The 26784-nt window shown below is 38.6% G+C and overlaps 4 protein-coding genes across 4 annotated transcripts; 1 reads left to right on the top strand and 3 right to left on the bottom strand.

Moving 5' to 3' along the window:
* LOC102794975 (immunoglobulin kappa light chain-like) lies at positions 1–5100 on the top strand. The gene is made up of 6 exons (XM_087846119.1): positions 1–43; positions 175–519; positions 646–990; positions 1582–1695; positions 2965–3032; positions 4945–5100. Exons 1-6 carry the CDS (start codon positions 1–3, stop codon positions 5089–5091), a joined length of 1062 nt encoding a protein of 353 aa, XP_087702245.1. The 3' UTR covers positions 5092–5100.
* Positions 5101–6495: 1395 nt separating this feature from the next.
* On the bottom strand, positions 6496–8183 carry LOC148106051 (uncharacterized). Its single transcript, XM_087846107.1, has 6 exons — positions 8133–8183; positions 7545–7874; positions 7074–7436; positions 6851–6988; positions 6714–6757; positions 6496–6630 (listed from the first exon to the last, which is right to left on the bottom strand). The coding sequence occupies exons 1-6, from the start codon at positions 8173–8175 to the stop codon at positions 6496–6498; spliced, it is 1053 nt and encodes a 350-aa protein (XP_087702233.1). The 5' UTR covers positions 8176–8183.
* Positions 8184–10851: 2668 nt separating this feature from the next.
* On the bottom strand, positions 10852–13250 carry LOC148106052 (uncharacterized). The gene is made up of 5 exons (XM_087852348.1): positions 12929–13250; positions 11645–11998; positions 11382–11519; positions 11228–11283; positions 10852–11146 (listed from the first exon to the last, which is right to left on the bottom strand). Exons 1-5 carry the CDS (start codon positions 13248–13250, stop codon positions 11012–11014), a joined length of 1005 nt encoding a protein of 334 aa, XP_087708474.1. The 3' UTR covers positions 10852–11011.
* A 9330-nt stretch (positions 13251–22580) lies between these two features.
* LOC102782386 (uncharacterized) lies at positions 22581–25603 on the bottom strand. Its single transcript, XM_035913759.2, has 5 exons — positions 25180–25603; positions 23738–24091; positions 23483–23620; positions 23329–23402; positions 22581–23225 (listed from the first exon to the last, which is right to left on the bottom strand). Exons 1-5 carry the CDS (start codon positions 25499–25501, stop codon positions 23127–23129), a joined length of 987 nt encoding a protein of 328 aa, XP_035769652.2. The 5' UTR covers positions 25502–25603; the 3' UTR covers positions 22581–23126.
* Between the last annotated feature and the right edge of the window lie 1181 nt (positions 25604–26784).

Here is a 26784-nt window from a genome sequence, read left to right on the forward strand (position 1 = left end):
ATGATTGGAGTACAGACTGCTTTGATTCTTTTTACTACAATAGGTAAGTACAAGATGATCTAGTGTTGTTTACACAGATTGTAACAGGTGCAGTATAATGTAAAGACAATACTGTTTAAGAGGGAAGATTTGTAATGTTTACTGGTTTTGTCTCTTTTTGTCTTGTTTCTTCAGCTCTGAGTCAAAGCGCAGAGGCTGCCCACCAGATCCCTTTGATTGAAGTTGAAGTTGGTAAAAATGTTACTTTGCAGTGTCCGGTTACAGAGAAGGACGGCAAATTTGTTCACTGGTTTAAGCAATCTCCTGGATATATCATCCAGACAGTTGCTACAGGATCTTACACAAAACAAACACTGAGCGAAGAATTTAACAACGGTCGTTTCACAGTATCAGAGGGGCAGTCTTTGTATTTTCTCTCCATGAGAAATGTCCAAAAAGAGGATGAAGCAACATATTTCTGTCAGTATGGATCAGCTTATTCACAGACCTTTAATACAAGCGTCTACTTGGCTGTAAATGGTAAACTATGTGATATGTTCCTTTTTTTCTACCTCACTTAGTAATCACAAATGTTTTGAGGAAACCTGGTATTATATTTTTAAATATTTTAATTCCATTATCACTGCTTTTTACTGAACAACCCAGGTCACAGTGAGCAGAGATCAGTTTACGTGAAACAAACTCCGGAGGCAGTGTCAGTCCACCCAGGCAGCTCCGTCACTCTCCAGTGTTCACTTTTCTCCAACAACAACGAGAACAGAAGCGAGTGCCCAGATGAACACAGAGTGTACTGGTTCAGAGCGGGATCAGGACAATCCCATGCCACGATTATTTACGCTCACAGAAACTACAGTCAAAAACAAGAGGGAAGGCGTTGTGTCCACAGTCTGTCCAAAACTATTCAGAGCTCCTCTGATGCTGGGATCTACTACTGTGCAGTGGTCACATGTGGAGAGATCGTGTTTGGAGAAGGAACTCAAGTGGAGACAAGTATGTTTTAATGTCAGATCTTAAATCTCTTAAAATCATGACATTTTAGTCAATAACTGGGTAGATCTTAAATGTTTTCAAGGGAAATATAAATGCATTAAACTTCTTATATATCAGTAATATGGACATATACGAGGCCAACTCTAGTGTGATAAATTATATCATCATTGGCTGCATTTTTATTAGCTGTTCCAGCCTCTTTGGCTGGTAAATAACTACTGCATCATGTATTTAAACATTTTATAAAGAATAAATAATTTCCTATTTGTAATACTCACTTAATAAAATGTTCTCAAGAAATTGTTTTGCAGCCAAAAATATCTATTTTTTATGTTTTTACCTTTACCTCAGTCTTAAAGTGTATATTTCTTTCTTTATTACTCTTCTTATATTTATTGCTGTCCTTTGCACTGAATGGAACTGGAGCCTCGTCGTCTCGTCTCTCTATATACGGGACTGTATGTAGCAGAGATAACAAGAAAGTTTACTTTGACTTTGATGTGAACATTAAACATTTTTCAGCAAGTTTTATGTTGTGATTTCTCCAAATCTGGCGTGAATAATCATGAATATCATGTGTGTCTTTTCCAGAAGCAAAACTTGACCCGGTTGTCCTTGCACTCGGTGTGTTGTTGGCCTTTAGTGTGACTGTGAATATCGTCTTTGTTTTCTGCAAAAGTCAGAGAGGGTTTAAAAATGGCAAAGGTACGTGCATTTCATTACATTACTTAATGTAACTAAAATGTTTCCATGGTGTTTTGCAAGAATTTTCCTTCAATTTTTGGAACCAGATGCATTTTAACCTTGGAATTTGAACGGTTTATGCTGATGGAAAGTTTCTCCTCATGCATACCGCGGACTAAACACAGAGAACTGGTAAACAGGGACCAGTTAAGATATCCTTAACATTTTTCTTTTCTTTTGAGTAAAATAAAATAGCAATGCATCAGTTTGAGCTTGAAAGAAAGAGACCATTACATGACTGAGACTTTGTCATCTTGGGATGAAAATATAGTTTATTCATAGTTTACACACTGAAGGACTCAGATACTTGAGTATGAAAAAATAAAGTGATAAAACCACATACTGAGGAAAGGTTTATGCTCATGGATGTACAATAAAGCAAGTTTACTTGGTCAGTGAAATGTGTTGAACCTTAAGTCTTTATGCTAGTCACACAACTTGTCCTACATCTTCACAATCCTGAGGAAATATATTATATACGCAACCTAGTGAGCTGTAAGATTAACTACAGACTGTAGCCATGCAGTAAAACACAAAACACCTGCATGCATCGTGTTGTAATAATATTTACAGTTCAGCTAGAAAATGCATGAATATACTTTTATATGTGGTTTGAGTTTGCTGCCAGTGAATGTAGATTAGAAAGCAGTCTATTGTACTCATAGCAATGGTATTATTATATTCAACTGACAATTTTAATTTCTATGTGATCACTTCTACTTCATTATATATAACAGCATCAAACCTGGAGACACTTCTTTAGGTGATTCTTGGTCTATCGAGTATCTGAAATTAATCTATGTCTCCATGTGCACACAGCTTAGATGTCATGCACATTTAAATTAATATTTATTAAAAACAAATTTGTTGTCCTTTGCATTGTGACATCTTTTTAGATTTCTTGAAGTTTTATGTCTCTTTTATTCTATTGCTATTTTAACCTTATATGATTTTACCTGATCTTATATACTGTCATTTTTACTTTGGCTATATATTTTAATGTGTAGCAATTTGGTTGTCTGCCTTGTATGAAATGTGATTTTACTGAACACACAATAAGTACAACTTTTACTCCAGGTCCCATTTTAACTAGATACTTCACCTCTAAATGCAAGTTCAGCTGTCTGTACTTGAAATTAGATTTATTGTTAATATAAGGATGACATATTACAGAAAGAACACAAATCATTTTGCCAACTTTGACGTTCTGAATCTCTTTGGTTTTCTCAGCAGGGACAAACAATCCTTCTCAGATTTCAGAAAATAACTTGTCAACTTTGGACCATTTAAACGTCGTGGTAAATATTCTACTTTTTCGCATATTACAATTCAACATTTTGTCTCTGAATTTTAATATGGCAGAGTTGACTTGAGCCCCAGATACATCGACCTAAAACCAGTTGGTGACCCTGTGGCAAACCACTGGTTGCTAGGGAAAATATATATTCCCTGTCTGATTTGTGAGTCATTGCCGGAAGTTGTTGGCAAACACAAGGTGAAACTGGTCACAAAGAAAACCTCCTTGCAATAGAGACTAACAGACCACGTGACTTTCGCGCATTGCATGCTGGGAACTCGTGGCAAAACAATCCAAGTACCGTATCAAATGCAAGCATTTGCAGCACCGCAAAACGTTCATTCTCCGGTTCCAATACCTTCTTGCTTTTTCTTTGCCCCCCTAAAAGTTATGTACAAAACGAAGGAGAACAATGCCGGTCCGTACAAAGACGGACTCGACGAAAAGTCAAAGAAAAGATACGAGGAAAAAAATCAAAGGAGTGAAAGGGTTAGACCCTTACGAGCACACAGAGTGGACAAAATACGTGCTGCCCAACTTTCACCACGCTCATATTTATAATTATACGGTTCTTGGAGTGAGTGCATACACTCATGAAGTTCAGTAACTTCAGGTCACTGCAACAAGCCCAGGAACAGTTTACCGACGGATGGGTGCAGGACCTTGAAATGCACCGTGTAGAACGAAAGACCATCGTACGTATCATAAGTTTACCAGTCTCACAAATCGTCTTCATAAATACACATTCGTTAGCCGTTTATTAATAGGACCTTTGAGCTCAACGGTAATTAATTAGTAGTGGAAATAATTTCTGTTTCGCATTACAGAAATGTAGCAGTGACAATAATATTGTATGCTGTAATTGTACTGGGCAATTAGTGATACAAAACAACTGTTTTATCCTGTGAATAAAAGTATATGTTTTTGTCAATGTACCATGGTAATAACAGAAGCGAAACGCAATATTGTGTCAGGACAATTCACTATTTATGCACAATAAACAAAGGAGCATAGCGACAATTTCTGTTCAGCGCCAGACTTGCTTGTAACCTATATCACCAATTATGTTATGAAAAATGACGTATTAACTACAACAAAACACTGACCTTTGTGGGAATGCTTGGAGCAGACTAACTTGTGAGCTGGAGTGTTCTGGGACGTTATATTTGGTCTTTGAATGGCTGTAATCCAGGCCATCCGTCGGCTCTTTGTTACTTCGGAAACACGGCTCGAACAATTTCTCTTCAACGACGTAATCCGATAACAACTGATCTCTTTACCCGTCGGCTTCCCGTGGCTGTCATGCGACCGGCTATTGCAGCTAATAATACAACAGCTTCATTTTTTGTGTTTCTTTGTATTGCTGTGTAATGTAATTTCAATTGAAACCCTGCGTGCGCTAGTACCTCTTGCCACGAGTTCCCAGAATCCTTTGCGGTTTTACCCCTGAATGACATCACATTTTCAATCTCTATTGCTTTGGTCACTAGCCATGCTAGCACACAATTTGCATGAAAGTTGCAGTTTCTAAAGCATGTTGACTGCAAAAATAAGGCAGTAATTTAGTAAGTAACCAAAGCGATCACAAGGAGGTTTGTGGTGAGGCACTAGCTTTGACACCACTTTACCTCGCTGAACAGTCGGGGAAATACCCGAGTGATCGAAGTTTGCCTTAGGGTCGCTGACTGGTCTCTCAGGCTGAGTGATGGAGGCCTTAGCTAAAGCGCAATAATTCTTTTCTCCTTTCTTCAATCATATGTTGTCTCATAATAATCACTGCATCATATTTAGTTAATTTTATCAGCCATAGTCAATTTAAATGTTTTCTTCAGCCAGGCTGACAAGTATGTTAACAGAAGCCTTGTTTTTGTTTTGTTTTACTAAAATAAAAACTACATAATTGTTATTCACAGGATGGTGAGTCAGACGCAGTAAACTATGTAGCGCTGAATTTCTCCTCAAGAAACCGAGTGAAGAAGAACAAGATGAAAGAGTCACCACAGGAGTGTGTGTACTCTGCTGTGAGACCATATAACCATGCATCGTCTCAAACGTCTTAGTAGGCAGAGCAGGATTTGCAAGGAAAAGACAGCCTATATTTCTTTATGGTGGTTATTTTTCATCAAATATTTGGTTGTTAATGTTTATTATATTTGAAGTTAATCCTACGACAAATTTCAGCATGTGAGTTGTTGAAAACATTACATTACGCATTTTTATGTTGCTAATGTTGTGTTAGCTTATAATAAAGTGGCTTTTGTAAAATTAATTGTACAACCTAAAATGCATTCCTATAAATGGCTAAATACAATTTAATAGTAATAACATCACTTCACTCAGCAACTCAGTACTGTATCAGTATTGCATTTTTTTGTGTAACTGTGGACGATCAATGAAGTGATTGAGGTCTGTCATGTAGCAAGCATTAATGTGCATATCAACAACTGATGGCTGCGGCTGCTTCGTCATATTTTGGGTGAGATGTTTTTGTGTTTTTTGATGTTACATGGTTATAGTCCTTTTAGTGCCATCTACAGGCTGTAATGCTCCTGACCCGTAATGTACTATATTGGAGTTAATTAAAATTCACACCTCACACTTCCGGCCAAATATAACATTAGTACAACCTTATCAAAAACAATTTGGAAAAAGTGACATTAACTTTTAACCTTTATTTTATCTACACACATACTATCAAAGCTTCCTATGTGTAGTTCAATGTTCTTACAGCAGATGATGCAACAGACCTGTAAGTTTCGTTTCATTTTGTACATTTTCCTGTTCAGCCTGACAAATCAGCAACATAACTTGGTTTTGTACAATTCATAATAAAAACAACCAAAATACCCAACTGGGACTTTAATCACATGTTAAATTTGCCACAGTGCTGCAACAAAAAACCTCATTATGATTGCTTTGGCTCCTAGCACAGTTGTCTCTAGTTTTTTCCATTTATCTGCAAACACTTGCTAGCTACTTGCCAAGTGACAGAAACACTTGAAAAGGTGTGATACATACTGTAAATGGAGAGTTTCACCTCTCAATGTAAAGGTTTTGCCTCAGAGCTGCAGCCAACATGTTGCAAAATCTCAAGTTTTACTGTGAGCACAAATGGGAATTATTTTACCACCAACTGCCATCAACCCTCAGAAGACACTTGCAACAGGTCTGTTACAACGGGTAGTACCCAGTGGATTGTTCATCGTCGACTATGACTGTCATTCATCCTAAATGAATGTCTTGTGGTTAGTGGTCACAAACCTCAATTACGAGTTTCAAAAAACCATCAAAATAATGAATCAAGGTTTATAAGTGGCTCACATTTACATTATTTTCTGGATGCAGTGACTTTGTATATTACAAAACACAAACATGGAGTGATGGATGCATCAAGGGCAAAGATGAGTCAAGCCACATTCATAAGAACATTTACTTAAAACATAAATAAGTACTTCCAGTGTCGGTTAATCCATTCCAAAAGCCTTGACGGCTGCATAGATCCTTTCTCGCTCCAATGCTTTTGTGTTTCTTTTTCTAGCACCGTCAGTTTTTATCGTTGTAAATATGACAGCAGAGTAAATGCATGTGTCCTTTTCTCTCTGGAGAAATGTGAGGGGGGGAAATGAAATGGTCAGTGTTAATAACAAAGAATAATTACTTGTTTTTGATAAGTTAATCTTACCTTCACGTTTCTTTTTTCAATACTTTCTTGCAGGGAAATAGAAGCTAGAAAAGAATAAAAATAAATGTATCAAAATTAATATTAAATTAGTATTTGTGGCAGTAATTGTGACAGATATATGAAATAAGTAATATTACCATTGCAGTCACACTTGTTATGCTTGATGATGTAAATAAGAATACCAATTGCAATCACACTTATGACCAACACAGCACACAGCAGCAGGAGAATTGTATTGTCTTTCAGTAAACCGCCAAAGGTCCCCAAGCTGGTTTCTGACAGAAGAAAAAAAATTAATTAATCACATTTTTTTAACTTCTAATTAAGAGCAACAGTATCATCAGTATGTGTCAAACTCACCTCTAATATTGAGTTTTGTTCCATTTCCAAAAATAACCTCCCCACAAATGACCAGAGCACAATAATAAGTCTCAGGATCTGAGGAGGTGATGTTCTTAGAGAGTCGATACACACAGCTTTTTGAAGACGAGGTTGACTCAGGTTTCTTGTTACATTCATCGGATCCTTTACCATCAGTGTAAATGATGTTCGCCAAAGATTTATCTGATCCAGCACCAAACCAGTGGACACTGTGTTCATCAGGACAAGAACTGTTGCCAGAACTAGAGATGACCGAACACTGGAGAGTCACTGAGTCTCCTGGCTGAACTGGATCACTTCCTGCCGGCAACTGAACAACAGTGTAGTTTGACTGAGTGTTTTCTATAAAAAATGATAATAATATGGAACTTGAAAAAGGGCTGCAAAGGGTTAAAGTGTATAAAGAATGTACTGAAGGTTAAAAACAAATAAATGAAAAGACATCATTACCATTCAGAGACAAGTAGGTTGCATTCCAACGATCTTCACTCCAGGTGGAGGCTGCACAATGATAGAGTGCTTCATCTTCTCGGACAGTCGAAAAAATGGTCAGCATGCTCATTACTTGTGTGCTGTTTGCATCAAATCGTGACTCAGGAAAGCCTCGTTCAAATGTTGGCTTTTCAGTAGCTTTCATCAGCGTTGTAATTAGTTTAAGGCTGCCACCAATGTTCTGTTTGTACCACTTGACTCTTGTGTTACTATACTCCAAATCAGGGAACCAACATGTGAAGCTCACTGAGTTGCCAAGTTGACAATTGGTCACTGAGAGTAGAGCAGCTGAAGGAAAGCACAACAGATATGTAGATTATATAAATGCAATTAGATAAGAATCACAATTTTGTCGATTTGGGAAAGAAAAATAGAAGAAAAAAATCTGTACATGCATATACATCATCAGTCTTATGAAACAGCATATCCAGAGGCAAAGTGTAAGTGTATTACTTGCAATTGGAAGGCAAATTGAATTATTTTGCTACAAAAAATGACAAATGGGTAAAACCTCCACAAAATGCTAAAATAGGACATTGCACTTACATCCTTGACGAAGCAGAGTCAGTATAATCCATAAATGCAACATCTTGATGCTTTTTGTGATGTGGGCTTTGGTTTTTAAGTGAGTGATGCGAGATTGATGTGATAGTCCCGACTGTCAAAAGAAGCCACTTGGTAGCTGCTTTCATTTCCTGCATTGTGCAACATGCCTTTGGAGGTTTTTGTGGTTTGCTCAAACAGGTCAAACTTCAGCATAAATATTTTAATAATCTAATATGTTCATAAACATATATGGCATAATAATAATTATGTAAACAGAGAATACATCTGAAGTGAAAAAGCTGAGGTGACAGGTAAAATATTCAGTCAACAGTTCTGAGGAGTTGAGATCCTGCAGAAATTTACAGATAAATAAAGTAATGAATTATAATGCTTCTGTGCAAAAGGTAGAGGTCATTTGCTATATTAACTGTTTTCAAATATCAACTCTAAAATGACTTGCTTGTTGCATTCGATGAAAATCAATAAAAGGTATTAAGGTATTTATTTTTTTATACACATATACATTATTTGTAACTGTAAATCAGTGCGTAATTTTTTTCTGGAGCAATGGGTTTTGTACAATTGTTCTGTAAAGTTTTGTTATTTTTTTTAACTTGTATCACGTTTGATTTTCATTTTTGATTTCCTGAGAAATAGGGAAATACCCACCCATGATCATAGTAGCCTTTTATGAAAAAAAAAATGCATGCGTTCTCCACTGTTAGTCCTGTGGTTGAACCAAATGTGCTTTCTTAACACACACAGCATCTGTAAGTAAACCGAAACTTTACAGTCTCTGTATCACTTGTTTTGAGGACTATAGGTTAACAGCTTTCTCCATTTCACAAGTGTTAACGCTGGAGAATAGTTTTTTTTTCTCTTACGGTTTTCTTACTGAAGGAAGTCTGCCTCACAGCAGTTCAATTTCTATTCAGTTCTATTAACATAGTGTCAAATCACAACAGTTGCCTCAAGTCGCTTTACATTAAAGACCTGACAGTAATACAGAGAAAACACCAAAGATCAGACAATCACCTATGAGCAAGCACTTGGTGGAGAAAATCTCCCTTTTAACAAAATGAAACTTTCAGCAGAACCATGCTTCGGGTGGGGCATCCATCCTCCATGATTGGTTGGATGTGAGGAGAGGAATGGAGAAAAAAAGGAGTAGGAATGTCTATATAAGTGTATGACGAACAGAACAGCCTGTTTGTCATTTTGCTTTAGAGCGGGGCTGTCTTTTGATTGACATGTTGCTTATTATAGTTTATTATGTCGTGTCCCTCACTTTCTCAGTCAGATTAACAGCTGGAAATCAAAAACAAGAAAATACTAAGAGTCAAAATTGAAGTTAAAGCTTCAGAACAAGATTTGATAAATCAGTGAGTGATTTGATAATGGTTATGTCCATCTTCTGAATACAGCAGCTAATCCCATTTTATCTCCATCTTGATGCAACAAATCCCTCTGAAGATAGTTGCTGACTACACATGCTGGCAGACCTGGAACCCATCTCTGAAGCCACCATTTCAAAGGCAATGAGACTTCAAGTTAATTGCACATGGCGGTCACAGTAATTTTGGTCATTGCACAGTTTTGTAGTGACTGTAGCATAACTAGCAAACTGACAAGAGGATGTTAATAAGGAGTCATAGAGACAAAAGTAGTGAACTAATGAAAAAATTTATTAAAACATTCTCAAAAGCTTAAAAATAAAAAAAACAGGATAAACACAATGCAATAGCCCTTAGCTAATTCATTACATAATATTTTTTTTGTCCCAGGTTTTAAGTAACAATACAAACGTATTTTAACAAATGCAAACAACAGCAACCAAAGATTATTTCATTACTATTGCTTTAAAAAAATCACCAAATTAAGAAAAAAAAACACTTGCCAGCTGATCTCAAGCGTAAATAAAATTGTTCTATTGTCAATAACATAAATAATCAGTTCTATAAATCTAAATAAACAGTTTTTTAATGTCCAAAATAAAATTTACTGCTAACAACAACAAAAAAAGCTTAATTAGTTTCGACTGGCTGCAGGTTTCCCAACCATATAGGAGTATTCAGTACAGCTGCATAATGATCTGTACTAGCAACAACCATTGGCTATCCCAGAGGTCAGCAACCGCTTTGGAAAATTAAAAAAATGTTCATGTACTAATTTATTCTCCCTCAGTTATATCTGTCATATATCCTTGTGTGTCAGAAGTATTGTATAGCTGAAATACATTTTACTCTCAAACCCCAAAACACACCGTGCCAAATACCCGTTTATCCCAATGATTGGGTTCTATAGCACAAATAAAGCGATGTAGTTTACGAGGTTAAGTTAGTTAGCATCTAGTTAGCATCTCAGTAGGAAAAACCCTAGTTAGACAAAGAGGCCATTTGTTTTAGAAAGGAATGACCATCGATGAGTCAAGCAGGGGCACCTCTTTCACCACCTTACACTGCTGCGTTTGCAGCCAATCCAAAACTCTCATGGTCACTGATTGCAATGATACTAGTATCAGTCATTATGCAACTGTTGATAAGCATTTCCCTTACTGAGAATACTGTTCAGATGAACAGAATAAACTTTCTGGGATTGCATGTATTAATTATTGTATTTTATACTTGGTTATACCAAAAAGTCAACCATTTTTATACTAAAAAGACATTTCAACTCCAATAAACGACAAAAGAACAAAATCCCAAAAAGAGGGCCCAAATATACGATCGAGTTAACAGGTTAATATAAATATTAGGCCTAAATGTATACTTGACTGTTTCATGTCTCTTGGGAAAATACACTCTATTACAAAATTTCTCTCACATTAAAGGCCATCAATAATAAAAATGTATTGATTAGGACCTTAACTGTAAATGTATCTACTCATACCCTAAAACTCTGACATCTGCGTAGATGCTCTGTCCATCGACAGATTTTTCACCGCTCCTTGGATTTCGTCTGACTTTCTTCTTTGTAAAATTAGGCACAGAATAAACTAAGGGCTCTTCAATTACCTGTTGAAATAATGTGACAACTTGATTAAATGTAAAAAACATAAATGTTCCAGTGCAACAATTTAGTTTTAAACAGCCTACCTGCTGTTGTTGGTTGCCTGTGGTCATGGTTGAATGTGTTTCCACTGCAGCAGCAGCTGGAATAAATTACCCAAAAAATAATGAGTACAGATGCAATGAATTTCATAATATACTGAAAATTAAATATAGATAAATATAACAGGAAATTCATTACCATTCGAACAATTATATTTCTTGTTCTTGATTACATAACTCAGTAAGGCTATAACCATCAAACTTATTGCCAAAACAGCACACAAAAGAAACACAACTGTGTTGACCACCTGAGAATCACCAAATGACCAAATGTTGTCTGAAAAACAAAAGGATCAAACACGAAAGGTTAATCGCTATGAAAACATTTCCTTAAATGTGCCTCCTGAAAACTACAAATATTTTGTAGATCTGAAGATTCATATATTAGATAAAGGTTGTTACCTTCAATATTCAATTTTGCTCCATTACCAACAATGATATGTCCACATGTTGCCACAGCACAATAGTAGTTTCCAGAATCAGAAGAGCTGATATTGTTCTTTGAGAACTTGTAGACACATTTTCGAGGAGAATGAACATCAGACTGCCTCTCACATTCATCACCACTGCTTCTATAAACGTAAATCACACTGGGATATGTTTCATCCATTCCTGCTCTGAACCAGTACACATCCTCTGGACATGTATTCTTCTGCAGGTCAGAGAGGACCGAACACTGTAGAGTTACTGAGTCTCCTTGATATATCGGAGCTGATGGCAACTCTTGAATGACAATGGGGATGTCAGGTTCTGGTCCTGGAATATAAAACAAAGTATGTACAATTCATTTAAAACCACTGCAAGAATTGTTATTTTTCGCAGTCATGAATTAAGCTAAACTTATGCCACCAACTGTCCCTCAAACTTATGTATGATTCTTAACAAAAGTATTTTACCACCCATCATGAAAACAAGAAAACTACGGAGCCCCGCAGGGGACATGGGAGAAAAAAAAATTAAGACGGACTTTTGCGAGATCTCGCAAAACAAACTCGGGATCTCGCAAAAGTTTTGCGAGATCTCGCAAAAGTTTTAGTCGCATTCTTCGGAGGCCGCGAGCAGGTATCTGACGTTTACACAACTACATTCACGCCTCAAAATATTTTTGAAAGTGTATTTTGTGACCCAGAAAGAGTAATATTACAACTAAGTAGCTGCCGCCATTGTTGGAATTCAACTTTTGCGGGATCCCGCAAAAGTTTTGCGAGATCCCGAGTTTGTTTTGCGAGATCTCACAAAGCTTTTGCGAGTATCAATCTGCCACAAACTTGTTTAAAGGCAAAAGTTATATTGTTATTTATTAGACAAACAGCAAACTGAATTCATGTTGTTATACCCTGATTTAAGCTGACTTCTGTTCAGGAATGCAAGTAAATAAGATTGGGTACCTTAATAAAATATAGTAAAGTACTTTACTATATTTTCAGCTTTTTTGTAAAACAGTACTTTTAAGAATTCAAGTATAATATTGATATGTTATTATAAACATATGCTTCTGCGTGCTGGTGCATTATTCAACAGAGAAACATGAAAGATCATTTTGGTAATAACTAGTAATAATTAGTAAGTACTGTTAATTAAGGGCAGCTATGGCATAAACCTTACAATGAGTGGTAGTCTAATAAATGTGTAAATCAAAATAAATTCAAAGTTGAGCATCAATAAGGAAAATATTGTGTCATTTACCTTTGACTCTTAGGAAAGTAATATTCCACTTTGTCGTTTTGAGTTCAATCACTTCTTCACAGTAATAGAAGGCAGTGTCATTGAGCTGTGTCTGAATTATATGGAGAACAAATGTTCCTGTTTCCTGCTTTGTTGTAATACGAGGAGTTCCGTTAACAGTGCCATGATCAAAAGTGTAGGTCGCCCCTAAGACTTCAGGCAGATTTCCAGCAACTACTCGGATCCAAAAAAGTAATCCTGACAAGTTAGACCGGCGACTACACGTCAGAGTCACATCTTCTCCAAGATGAACATTTTTTGTTACAAAGCTTTGGTCATCCATGCATCCTGAAAAATAAAGACAATCCTTTAGATTTATCCAAGTGTAAAAGGTAACAATTACTGAAACACAGAGAAAACTGAACACAGATGCACACTTACGCCCAGCTGTGAGTAAAAGAGCTACGCACAATATGATCAACATTGTCTGGTTCAGACCTCAGTTAAAATTAGATTTCACTGCAAGATGATTAATCTTAATGTAGTTTTATCAAATGGGAGGGGACAATGAGATGGGAGGGGACAATGCAATGGGAGGTAACCATTTTAAAACAATCTGATTGGTCTGTAATAATGTTAGCTTTTAAATGTCTTTCCAAAGTTAAAACTATCTCATTGTCTCCAATGAACATACACGACACGAGCAGACATCACAACACTCATAAGTAACACTCTAGAATAGATTTCCTGTCCAAAATTTCCAGCCATGTTACAAAGAGAAAAGTTCCAAGACATCACTTTTTGCTTAGTTGCTCTATTGGGCCAAAAAAGTGGCTAAATATTACCAGAAAAAGTCAATTATGGAAAATTGTATCCAAGATTATACATTATAATTCATGATATAATTTTTATTATTGATAAACACAACATCATCAATACAAGAAGACGAAAAATCTTCACCAAAACACAAAATATGGCTGACAATACAGGTTCCGTGTCAATCGTATGTCAAGAGAAAAACTACTATTTTGTGATTTTGCAGCAATGTTAAGGTCAAAATGTCCAAACTGTAAAGAGGCTATATTAAAAGAAAATGTTGCTTCGTTTATTTTGGGCTAAACTAAAACCATGAGAATTTATATGATGTCAGAGCTTTCTTTTGGTAACATCTTACACACGAGTCTTTTATTCTCTTTGCACTGCTGCCACCATTTGGTGGAAGCTGGTTTATTAATTCACTAAGAAAATTTAATTCAGGTAGCAGTTTTTTTCTTACTGAGATGCTTTTCTGACTGATGTTAGCTGATATTAGTAGATTTAGATTTTATATCTACATTATTTTGGATAATCTTTGAACCCACCGGACCAAAAGTAATCTGTCTTTAATATCCCTACAGATTACTTTTAATTTTTTGCTTGTTTACATGCGTTTTCCTGGTCTCTCGCTGCATCTATACTAGACAATTCATAAAAAGTGACCCTTGATTACTTTAAAAGTTTAAAAAAAAACAACTACTATTACTCCAAAAAGTTGATTCTGTTCATCTGGACGTAGCGTTTTGTGGGAGAAATGTTTCGTCACTCATCCAAGTGACTTCTTCAGTCTCAGCTGACTGCAGGTTTCCCCAAATCGTATAAACAGTACATTTGCATAATGACTGAAACCAGCCCACTGAGGGAACAATGGGCTGGGAGGTCAGTTCCTTAATCTTAATTATGCAAATTCTCATGACCATTGATCAACAACCACTGATCAAAGACCACTGATCAATGGCCATGAGTACCATTCACAGAGAGTTGGGGAATGGCTGCAATCACAGCATCGTAAGATGGTGAAAGATGTACCCTTAGGCCCCTCCTCGATTCAGAGATGGTCTTTCCACTTTCACGTAAATGGCCTCACTGACTACGCCCTCAAACCAGCGTTCCTCCCTGTCCAGGATGTTACATCCTCATCCTTGAAAGAGTGTCCACTGGCCTGTAGGTGTAAATAGACTGCAGAGTCCTGGCCTGATGAGGTAACTCTTCTGTGTTGTGCCATCCGCTTCGCCAGAGGTTGTTTGGTTTCCTCGATGTATAAATCCTGGCAATCCTCCTGCACTTAACAGTGTACACTATGTTACTCTGTTTGTGTCGGGGGACCCGATCCTTGGGGTGGACCAGTTTTGGGGTGGACCAAACAGAGAAAAGCATCCTTGCTAAATGGCTGAATTTTGCTGTCACGCTAAGACAAATCCCGCTAGTGGAGCTGATCACAGCCACAGAAACAGCAATTCGGAACAACAATATTGCAGAAGCAGCGCAACTACGGACGAAAGTTTCGGCCTGTCTCAGCAATGCAAAGCCCCCAGCATCCAACATCACCATGGAGGAGAGGAAGGCACTCACATCACGTAGTGATGACAACAACATTATCATCCTTCTGGCAGACAAGGGTAGGTGCACAGTATTGCTAAACCAGAAAGACTATCATGAGAAAATTTTATCACTACTCAGTGATGAAAATACTTATGAGCCCCTGAAACGAGACCCAGGAAGTGGCTACAGGAAGAGGGTGATAGACTGTCTGAAGCAGTTAGAACAAGACAAGGCTATTGACCGGACCTCATACCACAGGCTATACCCAGGTGAACCTACACCAAGTCTGTATGGTTTACCAAAAATACATAAACAGGGTGCACCTTTAAGACCGATTGTCTGCATGATCAACTCTGTCACCTATAACATCTCCAAGTTTCTGGCTTTGATCCTCAACCACTGGTGGGCAGCAGCTCTGAACACCACATTCAGAACACCCTGGATTTTGTTGAGAAGGTGAGGGATGTCATTATGGAGGCTGATGAAACTATGGTCTCGTACGACGTTACATCTCTCTTCACTTGCATCCCAGTCACGGAAGCGTTGGAGGTAGTCCGTAAGAGATTACAGGATAACCCCAACCTCAGCAACAGGACCACTCTCAGCATCGACCAAGTGTGTTTGCTTTTGGAACTGTGTCTTCATTCCACCTACTTCACATACAAGGGTCAGTACTACAGGCAGAAACATGGGTGTGGCATGGGCTCCCCAGTTTCACCCATCGTGGCCAATTTGTACATGGAAGAAGTGGAAAAGAGGGCTTTTCTATCCTACCCTGGAACACCACCAAGCCATTGGTTCAGATATGTGGATGACACCTGGGTAAAAATCAAATCTCAGGACGTACCACAATTCACGGATCACATTAACTCGGTGGACCGACACATCAAATTCACCAGGGAGGATATGAAAAGTGTCAGGTTAGCCTTCTTAGACTGTGAGATTTCCATCAGTAATGGGGGACATCTAAAAGCTGACGTGTACCGTAAACCTACACATACGGATCAGTATCTAAGGTTTGACTCTCATCATCCACTGGAGCACCAACTGGGTGTCATCAGGACGCTACAACACAGAACGAACACCATCCCCATGAACTTCTTCACAACTAAAATTTTGATCATTAGAGGAAAAATTACCAATAATCATCCCACAGATGTAATATTATCTACAGCTACTCTTAGTACCATTGAAGTTAAGTTAGACTCTTTTTCTCCAATTGATCTTTCTGAGTTAACTTCAATAATTACTTCCTCCAAACCATCAACGTGTCTTTTAGACCCCATTCCTACAAAACTGCTCAAAGAAGTCCTGACATTAATTAATTCTTCGATCTTATATATGATCAACCTATCTCTAATAATCGGCTATGTACCACAGGCCTTCAAGGTGGCTGTAGTTAAACCTTTACTCAAAAAGCATCTCTAGACCCAGCAGTCTTAGCTAATTATAGGCCAATCTCCAACCTTCCTTTCATATCAAACATCCTTGAAAGAGTAGTTGTCAAACAGCTAACAGATCATCTGCAGAGGAATGGTTTACTTGAAGAGTTTCAGTCAGATTTCAGAGTTCATCACAGCACAGAAACAGCTTTAGTGAAGGTTACAAATGATCTTCTTATGGCCTCTGACAGTGGACTCATCTCTGTGCTTGTCCTTCTTGACCTTAGTGCAGCGTTCGATACTGTTGACCATAATATCCTATTAGAGCGATTAGAACATGCTGTAGGTATTACAGGTACTGCGCTGCAGTGGTTTGTATCATATCTATCTAATAGACTCCAGTTTGTGCATGTAAATGAAGAGTCCTCTTCACACACTGAGGTTAATTATGGAGTTCCACAGGGTTCAGTGCTAGGACCAATTCTGTTTACATTATCCATGCTTCCCTTAGGCAGTATCATTAGAAGACATAGCATACATTTACACTGCTATGCAGATGACACCCAGCTCTATCTATCTATGAAGCCAGATAACACACACCAATTATTTAAACTGCAGGAATGTCTTAAAGACATAAAGACCTGGATGGCCGCTAACTTTCTGCTTCTTAATTCAGATCAAACTGAGGTCATTGTACTCGGCCCTGAAAATCTTAGAAATATGGTATCTCACCAGATTCTTACTCTGGATGGCATTACCCTGACCTCCAGTAACACTGTGAGGAACCTTGGAGTCATTTTTGACCAGGATATGTCCTTCAACGCACATATTAAACAAATATGTAAGACTGCGTTCTTCCATTTGTGCAACATCTCTAAAGTTAGAAATATCCTGTCTCAGAGTGACGCTGAAAAACTAGTTCATGCATTTATTACTTCCAGGCTGGACGACTGTAATTCATTATTATCAGGATGTCCAAAAACTCCCTGAAAAGCCTTCAGTTAATCCAAAATGCTGCAGCAAGAGTCCTGACAGGGACTAGAAAGAGAGAGCAGATTTCTCCTGTTTTGGCTTCCCTTCATTGGCTTCCAGTTAAATCCAGAATTGAATTCAAAATCCTGCTCCTCACATACAAGGTCTTAAATAATCAGGCCCCATCTTATCTTAATGACCTTGTAGTACCATATCACCCTATTAGAGCACTTCGCTCCCGCTCTGCAGGCCTACTTGTTGTTCCTAGAGTATTTAAAAGTAGAATGGGAGGCAGAGCCTTCAGTTTTCAGGCCCCTCTTCTGTGGAACCAGCTTCCAGTTTGGATTTGGGAGACAGACACTATCTCTACTTTCAAGATTAGACTTAAATCTTTTCTTTTTGCTAAAGCATGTAGATAGGGCTGGATCAGATGACCCTGAATCCTCTGTTAGTTATGCTGCAATAGGTCTAGACTGCTGGAGGATTCCCATGGTGCATTGAGTATTTCTTCAGTCAGTCTTTCTCACTCACTATGTGTTAACAGACTTCTCTGCACTAAATCATACTTGTTATTAATCTCTGTCTCTCTTCCACAGCATGTCTTTATCCTGTCTTCCTTCTCTCTCACCAACCGGTCGTGGCAGATGGCCGCCCCTCTCCAAGTCTGGTTTTGCCGGAGGTTTTTTCCTATTAAAAGGGAATTTTTCCTTCCCACTGTTGCCAAAGTGCTTGCTCATAGGGGGTCATATGTGTTGGGTCTGCGCTTCCACAGGCCTCGCTAGTTTAGAGACTTATTCTCTTTAACGACAAAAACAAGACAGAACCGGGTTTTACTTGCTAGCAAGCGAAGGCTGGTCGGAACCAGCTCTGGGAGCTCAACGCTCCTCACCCATCTCCAACCCAACTTCTTCAACAAGCAGCCCTCCTCGCAGCTATTTATTTCCATGACAGTTACAGTTTACAGTTTACACAAGCACCTCCCTAAACCCCCCCTATGGTTCTAAAAGACAAGGCACTATGTGTGTATGTGTGTGCACGTGTAAGCACCTGTGTGTGTGTGTATGCATATGCAAGAACGTGTGTGTGTGTGTGAGAGAATGTGTGTGTGCATGTGTGTGTACATGTTTGTGTCATGGGAGTGTGTTTTTGTGACCTCCTGCTGATCACAGAAGGGTCATAAAAGCAGGAAGCTTACCAGACAAGAAACAGATCTTTCAGATTGGATGTGCCTAATAAAAACACTTCAGCCTCCCCCAGCACCAGAGTGGCTGGAGAGGTGGTCAGAGACAAAGGAATGTCTTTGATCCTGCTGCTTGAACTAAGACTTTGCAAATTTAAGAAACACAATGACATTTATCAATTTGACTCCAACAATATGATTGTTGGGTTTTTCTCTGTAAGCATTATGGTAGGGTGTACCTTGCAATATAAAGCGCCTTGAGGCAACTGCCTATGACTGCCTGCACAGACTACGTCCCCTGTATGACAGTTTACGTGTAGCCTGCAAAGCTGTATAACACCCACAGCAAAACCTCTCTGTGGTCTCCACCAAAGCCAGAGTTGCCCTGAAGCAATGCATAAAAAGCAAGCCAACAAAGTGAGGGATAAAACTTTTTGTGCTGTCTGACAACACAGGCTACACAGTGGACTTATACAGCGAGGTCAACTCTGGTAACTGGGAAGGGGCTGTCATTTGATGCTGTAATCATAAACAAAAACGACCTGGTAACTGGATATCGCATTTACTAACTTTTATACCACCCCAGCACTTTTTCCCCACCTTCATGACCTGGGGTTTGGAGCATTTCGGAACACAAGAGTTGGAGTCCCCAAACCAAAGTTAATGCCCTGACAAAAAAATCTCCAGGAGGGACAATCAGATGGATCAGAGAGGGCCCTCTTATTTTTATCAAGTGGATGGACCCAAGGTAGGTGAGTGTGTGCTCAGCTCAGCACAGTGCCTTTTCGGGGGACACTGTGAAAAGGATGTGCAAGGTTGAAGGCTTAAGGTGCCAGTGTCACCAGCTGTAAAGGACTACAACCACTTTATAGAAGGAGTTAACCTGTCAGACCAGCTGATTGGCTCCTATTCTTCATGCAGAAACAGCAGGAAGTGGTACGTGACAGTGCTGCATCGCTTTATAGACATTTCTGTCACAAACAGCTATCTGGTCAGCAAGGAGCTCTGTGGCAGACTGGAGCAGCAGTCAATGACACACAACGATTTCCAGAAGCAGTTGATCGTTGAGCTCTGTTTGGGCTGTCCCCACAACTAGCCCACTGGAGCTACCAACAAGTCCCAGTTGCTATTGTTGAAGTGGTACCTGGTCAAAACAAAGCCACAAAGGGGCACAGGAAGTGAAAGCTGTGTGGGAAGTGCACACTATTCAAGTATGAGGCATGCAAAGTGGCTTGGTGCGTTATTGTGGACAGGAACTGTCACAGGGCCTATCACACCTCCACCACTGCTACTGAAAAATAATATTTGACTGTTCCTTTCTGTCTAAAATTTACTGTGACACTTAGAAGTTTGACTGCACTATTGTAAATGAGCTTTTTAATGCTTTTTATTGTCATGTTGCTAAATTGTGCAAAATATGAATGTATTTATTTTTGTTTTTGCTCCACCGGGGCTACTGAACACTTATATTTCACTGTGCCTTTCTGTATATAAGTTCCTGTGACACTTAGAAGTGTCACAGGAAGGCTCCGGCTGTCTTTTTTGTTCCCTCCTTCAAACCTCACCGTCACTGCCCTCTTCCTGCTGCTCCTGGCAAAATTCTTAGGCTCATCGTTGTCACTGCCATCTTCACTACCAAAGATCTCACATTTCTCTGGTTCTCCCCTCATTGCTCTTGCTACTTTAGCTACTTGCCTTACTCCTCTTCCTCCCCCCTCTGCTGCAGGGAGGTGTATTGAACAGATGACGGCACCTCGCTGTGCCTGGTCCATCTGGAGGTTTCTTCCTCTTAAAATGTTTTTCTTTGCTACTTTTACCAAGTGCCTGCTTATAGGGGTTGTTTGATTGTTGCTTTTTTCTTTACTATTGTAGGATTTTTCCTTACAATATAAAACACCTAAACATGGCTGTCATGTGTGGCACTATATAAAGAAAACTGAATTTAACTGAAAATTAAATGTATTTTTGTTACTTATTGTTATTCTTAGTAACCTGCTAAATAAATAAATGATTTTTTTAAAAAAAAGTATTGCTTTCACTTTCACTCTCCCAGTGAGTGGTTCCTCATTGTTTGGCTAGGTGCACTGAAATGAGGAAAATCTGACTGGTAACTGAAATGTTTGGGTTTGTAAAGCACTTTTAAAGCACAATTCTAATTGATTCTGACAAAATGATCTTTTTTGAACTTGGGGCAGCTTTCAACATACTGGATGACAAGCACTTCTGTCATTTCCAGACAGTTCAGCTAAAATGATCAGTTACGGGAGCCTTTGGTTGATGTTGTACTTTCTCACCATGCATCTGACAAACCCCATGAGGATAGCTGTTATTAGTTCTGAAAGTCAGCATTACAATTAACTTTGCCGTCTTTATTGAGTTGTATAATTAGAAAAGTAGCTTTGAAAGTAAGGCTCCCCAGTAAATGTAATGTTATTTTTACAGTGAGCTAACAAGCTACAGATACTCTACAATAATGAAAAATATTATTTATTTTATTTGAATACAATAAATCAGAAAATTAAACATTTGTAACTTAAGTTGACTGCTTCCAGCATATTGTATTTTTTAAAAACCCATCACCAATTTTTCACATTACATAACCAACAGTCACAAAAACATTTATGTGGCAGAGAGCTATTTCAAACATTGAGACCTGGCCATTATGTTTTTTATTATATTGTGAATGCTTTGCCATGGATAACACTTCCACTAAGATACCTCTGGCAGGGGGCATAATTATCTTTTCACACTGCTCCTATGGTGTTAAAAAGCACATGAGTTCCTGTTCTGTCAGTATACCAGCTGAATCCCAGATAATACAGAACAGAGTGGTAATCGATAGTAGGAGAACCAGGGCTCTGGGCAAAATACGATGAAGCTGCCCTGGTTTTTCTGCCTGTACTTGCAACAGCCTACATATGCAATGTAGCTACGTGGGAGATCATATGTCAAAGATTTGCATAAGATTTGAAAGCAAACACTTGCAAGTTGTCAAGAGTTTTGACTGACAACAGAATGCACAGCAAACACACAAACATGGTTAAACCTGAGACTGCACGGGCCTTTTGTGGTTCTTGCACTTAAATCCTAATAACATAACGTTCTTGATGGTTAGTCACAGTGAATCTGCTGCATGTGGTTTTGCTAATTGTCACACAAACTATTCATTATTGCCAAGACTATAAAGAACTTTGTTATCATCTTTAAAATGTACTTTTTATATTTACAAACAACTATTAGAATGAAGCAAAAAATGATTCTACAACTGATTAATGTCCACATTTTTCATTTACACATAGATATGGAAATCGCAGTTGAGGATCATCAGGCACTAGACACACTGATGCTACCCCACATAGCAGACAGGTCTGGCCCGGATCTGGTGTCAAGCCGGCACTGCTGGCTGACTTCTGGCATAGTAAATGGTATGTCATTCAGATATGGGCCAAGCCTGGCGTAGGTAGGATAGCATGCCACATCTAGCCCGATTATGGTTTGGTTTATGTGGCCCAGGCTCATGTAAAACAGGTCTGGCCCGGATCTGGCATCAAGCTGGCACTTGTGACTGACTGGTGTCATGGCAGGGTGTATGCCAACCAGATGTTGGCCAGGTATGGCAATGGCAATTTTAGTTAGAAGACCCAAATGCCATGTTGCAATACTATACTGCTGTGGTAGCCAACATTTCAAATGCAGGTTTGACAAGTTTGCGAGTGCACACTTTATCCAAAACCTAGTGAGGGTTTACTCGTGTTTACCACCGCGTGGCTGTAGCTCAGGAGGTAGAGCAGGTCACCTGCTGAGGGTAAGATTAGTGGTTCGTTCCCTGAACCCTTTAGTCTGCATGTCAAGAGTGTGAATTTGTATGAATGTAGTTAGGAAGCACTCAGTTTAGAGAAAGTGTGTGTGATTGGGTGAATGTGGCATGCTGTATAGAGCACTTTGAGTAATACGGGAGACTAGAAAAGCGCTGTCTGAACAGAGTTCATCATCTTACTTTTGCACTATTATTATCCAGCACATGTTGTTATTAGATGGCTTGATTAAGGTACACATTAGGCTGACATCTGTGGCCAGAGCTGAAACTGTTCTGGGCCAGCACAGGACCACCAGTGTGTCTGCAACTGGTGTTGTGCTGGCCCATGTGTGGGCCACCTCTGGCAAACCAGATCTGGGCCACCAAAGGGCCATCATTCTTTGTATGTGGTCCATGTGTAAGCACATTGTGTGGGCCAGATGCGGGCCATACCAATTTCGCTATGTGGGACAGACATAAAATTTCTAAAGTTCATCCAAATCCACTGTAGGTCCGAAGCACCATACAGGTTTAGTCATTACGCTGTACTTGTATATCTCTTTCCATCATCATAGCTGTCTTAGTCAACCTGAACACAACCACAGTATGAAGCCCTGTATCCTGTGAGATCTGAAAAAAAAGAATAAATTTTGCAAAAACTGTGAGATGACAAATATATAAAAGTAATAACAGTAGTGTTACAATGTATGTATGTATGTTTAAAATAACTTACTTTCTGATTTAGTTGATTACTAGTGGTCATGGTATAATTCAGTTGCACTGCTACAGCACCTGAATTAAAGGAACCTAAAAGAAAAATAAGATTTACTGGAATTCAGAATATACTGCAAATTAGGTATAAATAAGTATAAAGGAAAACTGATTACCATTTGAAAAATTATATGACTTTTTGTTGATCATATAGCTCAGTAAGGCTATGACCATCAAACTTATTGCCAAAACAGCACACAAAAGAAACACAACTGTGTTGACCACCTGAGAATCACCACATGACCAAATGTTGTCTGAAAAACAAAAGGATCAAACACAAAAGGTTCATCACTATGAAAACATTTCCTTAAATGTGCCTCCTGAAAACTACAAATAATCTGAAGATTCATATATTAGATAAAGGTTGTTACCTTCAATATTCAATTTTGCTCCATTACCAAAAATGATATGTCCACATGTTGCCACAGCACAATAGTAGTTTCCAGAATCAGAAGAGCTGATATTGTTCTTTGAGAACTTGTAGACACATTTTTGTGGAGAATGAACATCAGACTGCCTCTCACATTCATCACCACTGCTTCTATAAACGTAAATCACACTGGGATATGTTTCATCCATTCCTGCTCTGAACCAGTACACATCCTCTGGACATGTATTCTTCTGCAGGTCAGAGAGGACCGAACACTGTAGAGTTACTGAGTCTCCTTGATATATCGGAGCTGATGGCAACTCTTGAATGACAATGGGGATGTCAGGTTCTGGTCCTGGAATATAAAACAAAGTATGAACAATTCATTTAAAACCACTGCAAGAATTGTTATTTTTCGCAGTCATGAATTAAGCTAAACTTATGCCACCAACTGTCCCTCAAACTTATGTATGATTCTTAACAAAAGTATTTTACCACCCATCATGAAAACAAGAAAACTACGGAGCCCCGCAGGGGACATGGGAGAAAAAAAAAATTAAGACGGACTTTTGCGAGATCTCGCAAAACAAACTCGGGATCTCGCAAAAGTTTTAGTCGCATTCTTCGGAGGCCGCCAGCTCAAAGCCGACCAGGAGGTCGAGGCACGATGTGCCGGTTCCTCCCGGCTGTAGTAGGTCTCGACCTCCCGTTAGCTTCAAGATGGTGGGTGTCAGATCTCCGAAAACGTCGGAGCACTTTTGCAAATATGTGATGTCTTGTAAACCGAGCAGGTATCTGACGTTTACACAACTACATTCACGCCTCAAAATATCTTAAAAGTGTATTTTGTGACCCAGAAAGAGTAATATTACAACTAAGTAGCTGCCGCCATTGTTGGAATTCAACTTTTGCGGGATCCCGCAAAAGTTTTGCGAGATCCCGCAAAAGTCCGTCTTAATTTTTTTTTCTCCCGTGTCCCCTGCGGGGCTCCCTAGAAAACAGAAAAATGTATCAATCAGCCACAAACTTGTTTAAAGGCAAAAGTTATATTGTTATTTATTAGACAAACAGCAAACTGAATTCATGTTGTTATACCCTCATTTAAGCTGACTTCTGTTCAGGAATGCAAGTAAATAAGATTGGGTATCTTAATAAAATATAGTAAAGTACTTTACTATATTTTCAGCTTTTTTGTAAAACAGTACTTTTAAGAATTCAAGTATAATATTGATATTTTATTATAAACATATGCTTCTGCATGCTGGTGCATTATCCAACAGAGAAACATGAAAGATCATTTTGGTAATAACTAGTAATAATTAGTAAGTACTGTTAATTAAGGGCAGCTGGCACAAACCTTACAATGAGAGGTAGTCTAATAAATGTGTAAATCAAAATAAATTCAAAGTTGAGCATCAATAAGGAGAATATTGTGTCATTTACCTTTGACTCTTAGGAAAGTAATATTCCACTTTGTCGTTTTGAGTTCAATCACTTCTTCACAGTAATAGAAGGCAGTGTCATTGAGCTGTGTCTGAATTATATGGAGAACAAATGTTCCTGTTTCCTGCTTTGTTGTAATACGAGGAGTTTCGTTAACAGTGCCATGATCAAAAGTGTAGGTCGCCCCTAAGACTTCAGGCAGATTTCCAGCAACAACTCGGATCCAAAAAAGTAATCCTGACAAGTTAGACCGGCGACTACACGTCAGAGTCACATCTTCTCCAAGATGAACATTTTTTGTTACAAAGCTTTGGTCATCCATGCATCCTGAAAAATAAAGACAATCCTTTAGATTTATCCAAGTGTAAAAGGTAACAATTACTGAAACACAGAGAAAACTGAACACAGATGCACACTTACGCCCAGCTGTGAGTAAAAGAGCTACGCACAATATGATCAACATTTTCTGGTTCAGACATCAGTTAAAATTAGATTTCACTGCATGACGATTAATCTTAACGTGGTTTTATCAAATGGGAGGGGACAATGAGATGGGAGGTAACCATTGTCTCCAATGAACATACACGACACGAGCAGTCATCACATGAGTCACAACTAAAATTCTAGAATAGATTTCCTGTTCAGAATTTCCAGCCATGTTATAAAGAGAAAAGTTCCAAGACATCAGCTTTTCCTTAGATGCTCTATTGGACCAGAAAAAGGCAATTGTGGAAAACTGCATCTAAGATTTTACATTATAATTTACGATATACTTTTTGATCATTGATAAATGACGTCTTTGAGAGTAAACACAACATGACCAACACACCAAAACACGGTTGACAAAACAGGTTCTGTGACAATCGTATGTCCAGAGTAAAAATAGCATTTTGTGATTGTGCTGCAATACTGTTTCAGTCAAATTCTCCAAACTGCAAGAAGCCTAGAGAAAATACTATTAGTGATATATTAGTGTGATATATCAAAAGACAATGTTGTTCCACTTATTTTGGGCTAAACCAAACACGTGAGGATTTATATGAAGTCAGACCTTTCTCTTTCTATATTATTGTCATGTTTTGCTGTGCAGCAGGCAGGATGTGGGACCCAAATGCAGGATCTGGAGACTGAATTATAAACTAAAAGCGGTAGCTTTATTGCTGGGGAAACACTTTCAAAAGAAATACAAGAAAGGTAAACTAGAAACACAAACACAAAACTCAAACTAGGAAACTAGAAAACAAAACCTGAGAGAGCCTGAACATTACCATAAACACAGAGGAAACACACACCATGGTGACGACACCACAGTGAGCAGGGGAGGATGGGGAACAGCTGGGACTAATCAGACAAAACAAGACACGGGAAAAGCAAAACTCAAAACACTGAACACAGGACAGGATCTATCAAAATAAAACAGGAAACACACAACAGGCACAGAGGCACGGACCTGATGCTGAACAAAGGGATCATGAAGCACAGGGACAGGAGTGACAGGAGACATGACTGACTGGGGAACAAGAAAATAAACATAAAGACAAAACTACACTAAACACGAGGAGCACGGGAACAAAACCCAAGAACTAGAAATCAAGAAATACTAGA

The sequence above is a fragment of the Neolamprologus brichardi genome, chromosome 2 (genome assembly GCF_056152115.1).
Source record: "Neolamprologus brichardi isolate AB-2024 chromosome 2, ASM5615211v1, whole genome shotgun sequence".
In the NCBI taxonomy this organism is placed as follows: Eukaryota; Metazoa; Chordata; class Actinopteri; order Cichliformes; family Cichlidae; genus Neolamprologus; species Neolamprologus brichardi.

What these genes read in the sequence shown, in the direction of transcription:
- LOC102794975 (XM_087846119.1), top strand. Translation starts at nt 1, where the DNA reads ATGATTGGAGTACAGACTGCTTTGATTCTTTTTACTACAATAG. An exon ending in GATTCTTTTTACTACAATAG is followed by an intron (nt 44 to 174) that starts GTAAGTACAAGA and finishes TTGTTTCTTCAG; the next exon opens with CTCTGAGTCAAAGCGCAGAG. An exon ending in AGGAACTCAAGTGGAGACAA is followed by an intron (nt 991 to 1,581) that starts GTATGTTTTAAT and finishes TGTCTTTTCCAG; the next exon opens with AAGCAAAACTTGACCCGGTT.
- LOC148106051 (XM_087846107.1), bottom strand. Translation starts at nt 8,175, where the DNA reads ATGTTGCATTTATGGATTATACTGACTCTGCTTCGTCAAGGAT. An exon ending in AACAAAACTCAATATTAGAG is followed by an intron (nt 6,989 to 7,073) that starts GTGAGTTTGACA and finishes TTCTTCTGTCAG; the next exon opens with AAACCAGCTTGGGGACCTTT. An exon ending in TTGAAAAAAGAAACGTGAAG is followed by an intron (nt 6,631 to 6,713) that starts GTAAGATTAACT and finishes ACATTTCTCCAG; the next exon opens with AGAGAAAAGGACACATGCAT.
- LOC148106052 (XM_087852348.1), bottom strand. Translation starts at nt 13,250, where the DNA reads ATGGATGACCAAAGCTTTGTAACAAAAAATGTTCATCTTGGAGAAGAT. An exon ending in AGCAAAATTGAATATTGAAG is followed by an intron (nt 11,520 to 11,644) that starts GTAACAACCTTT and finishes TTTGTTTTTCAG; the next exon opens with ACAACATTTGGTCATTTGGT. An exon ending in GAAATATAATTGTTCGAATG is followed by an intron (nt 11,284 to 11,381) that starts GTAATGAATTTC and finishes AATTTATTCCAG; the next exon opens with CTGCTGCTGCAGTGGAAACA.
- LOC102782386 (XM_035913759.2), bottom strand. Translation starts at nt 25,501, where the DNA reads ATGGATGACCAAAGCTTTGTAACAAAAAATGTTCATCTTGGAGAAGAT. An exon ending in TACTTTCCTAAGAGTCAAAG is followed by an intron (nt 24,092 to 25,179) that starts GTAAATGACACA and finishes TTTATATTCCAG; the next exon opens with GACCAGAACCTGACATCCCC. An exon ending in GTAATCAACTAAATCAGAAA is followed by an intron (nt 23,226 to 23,328) that starts GTAAGTTATTTT and finishes CTTTTTTTTCAG; the next exon opens with ATCTCACAGGATACAGGGCT.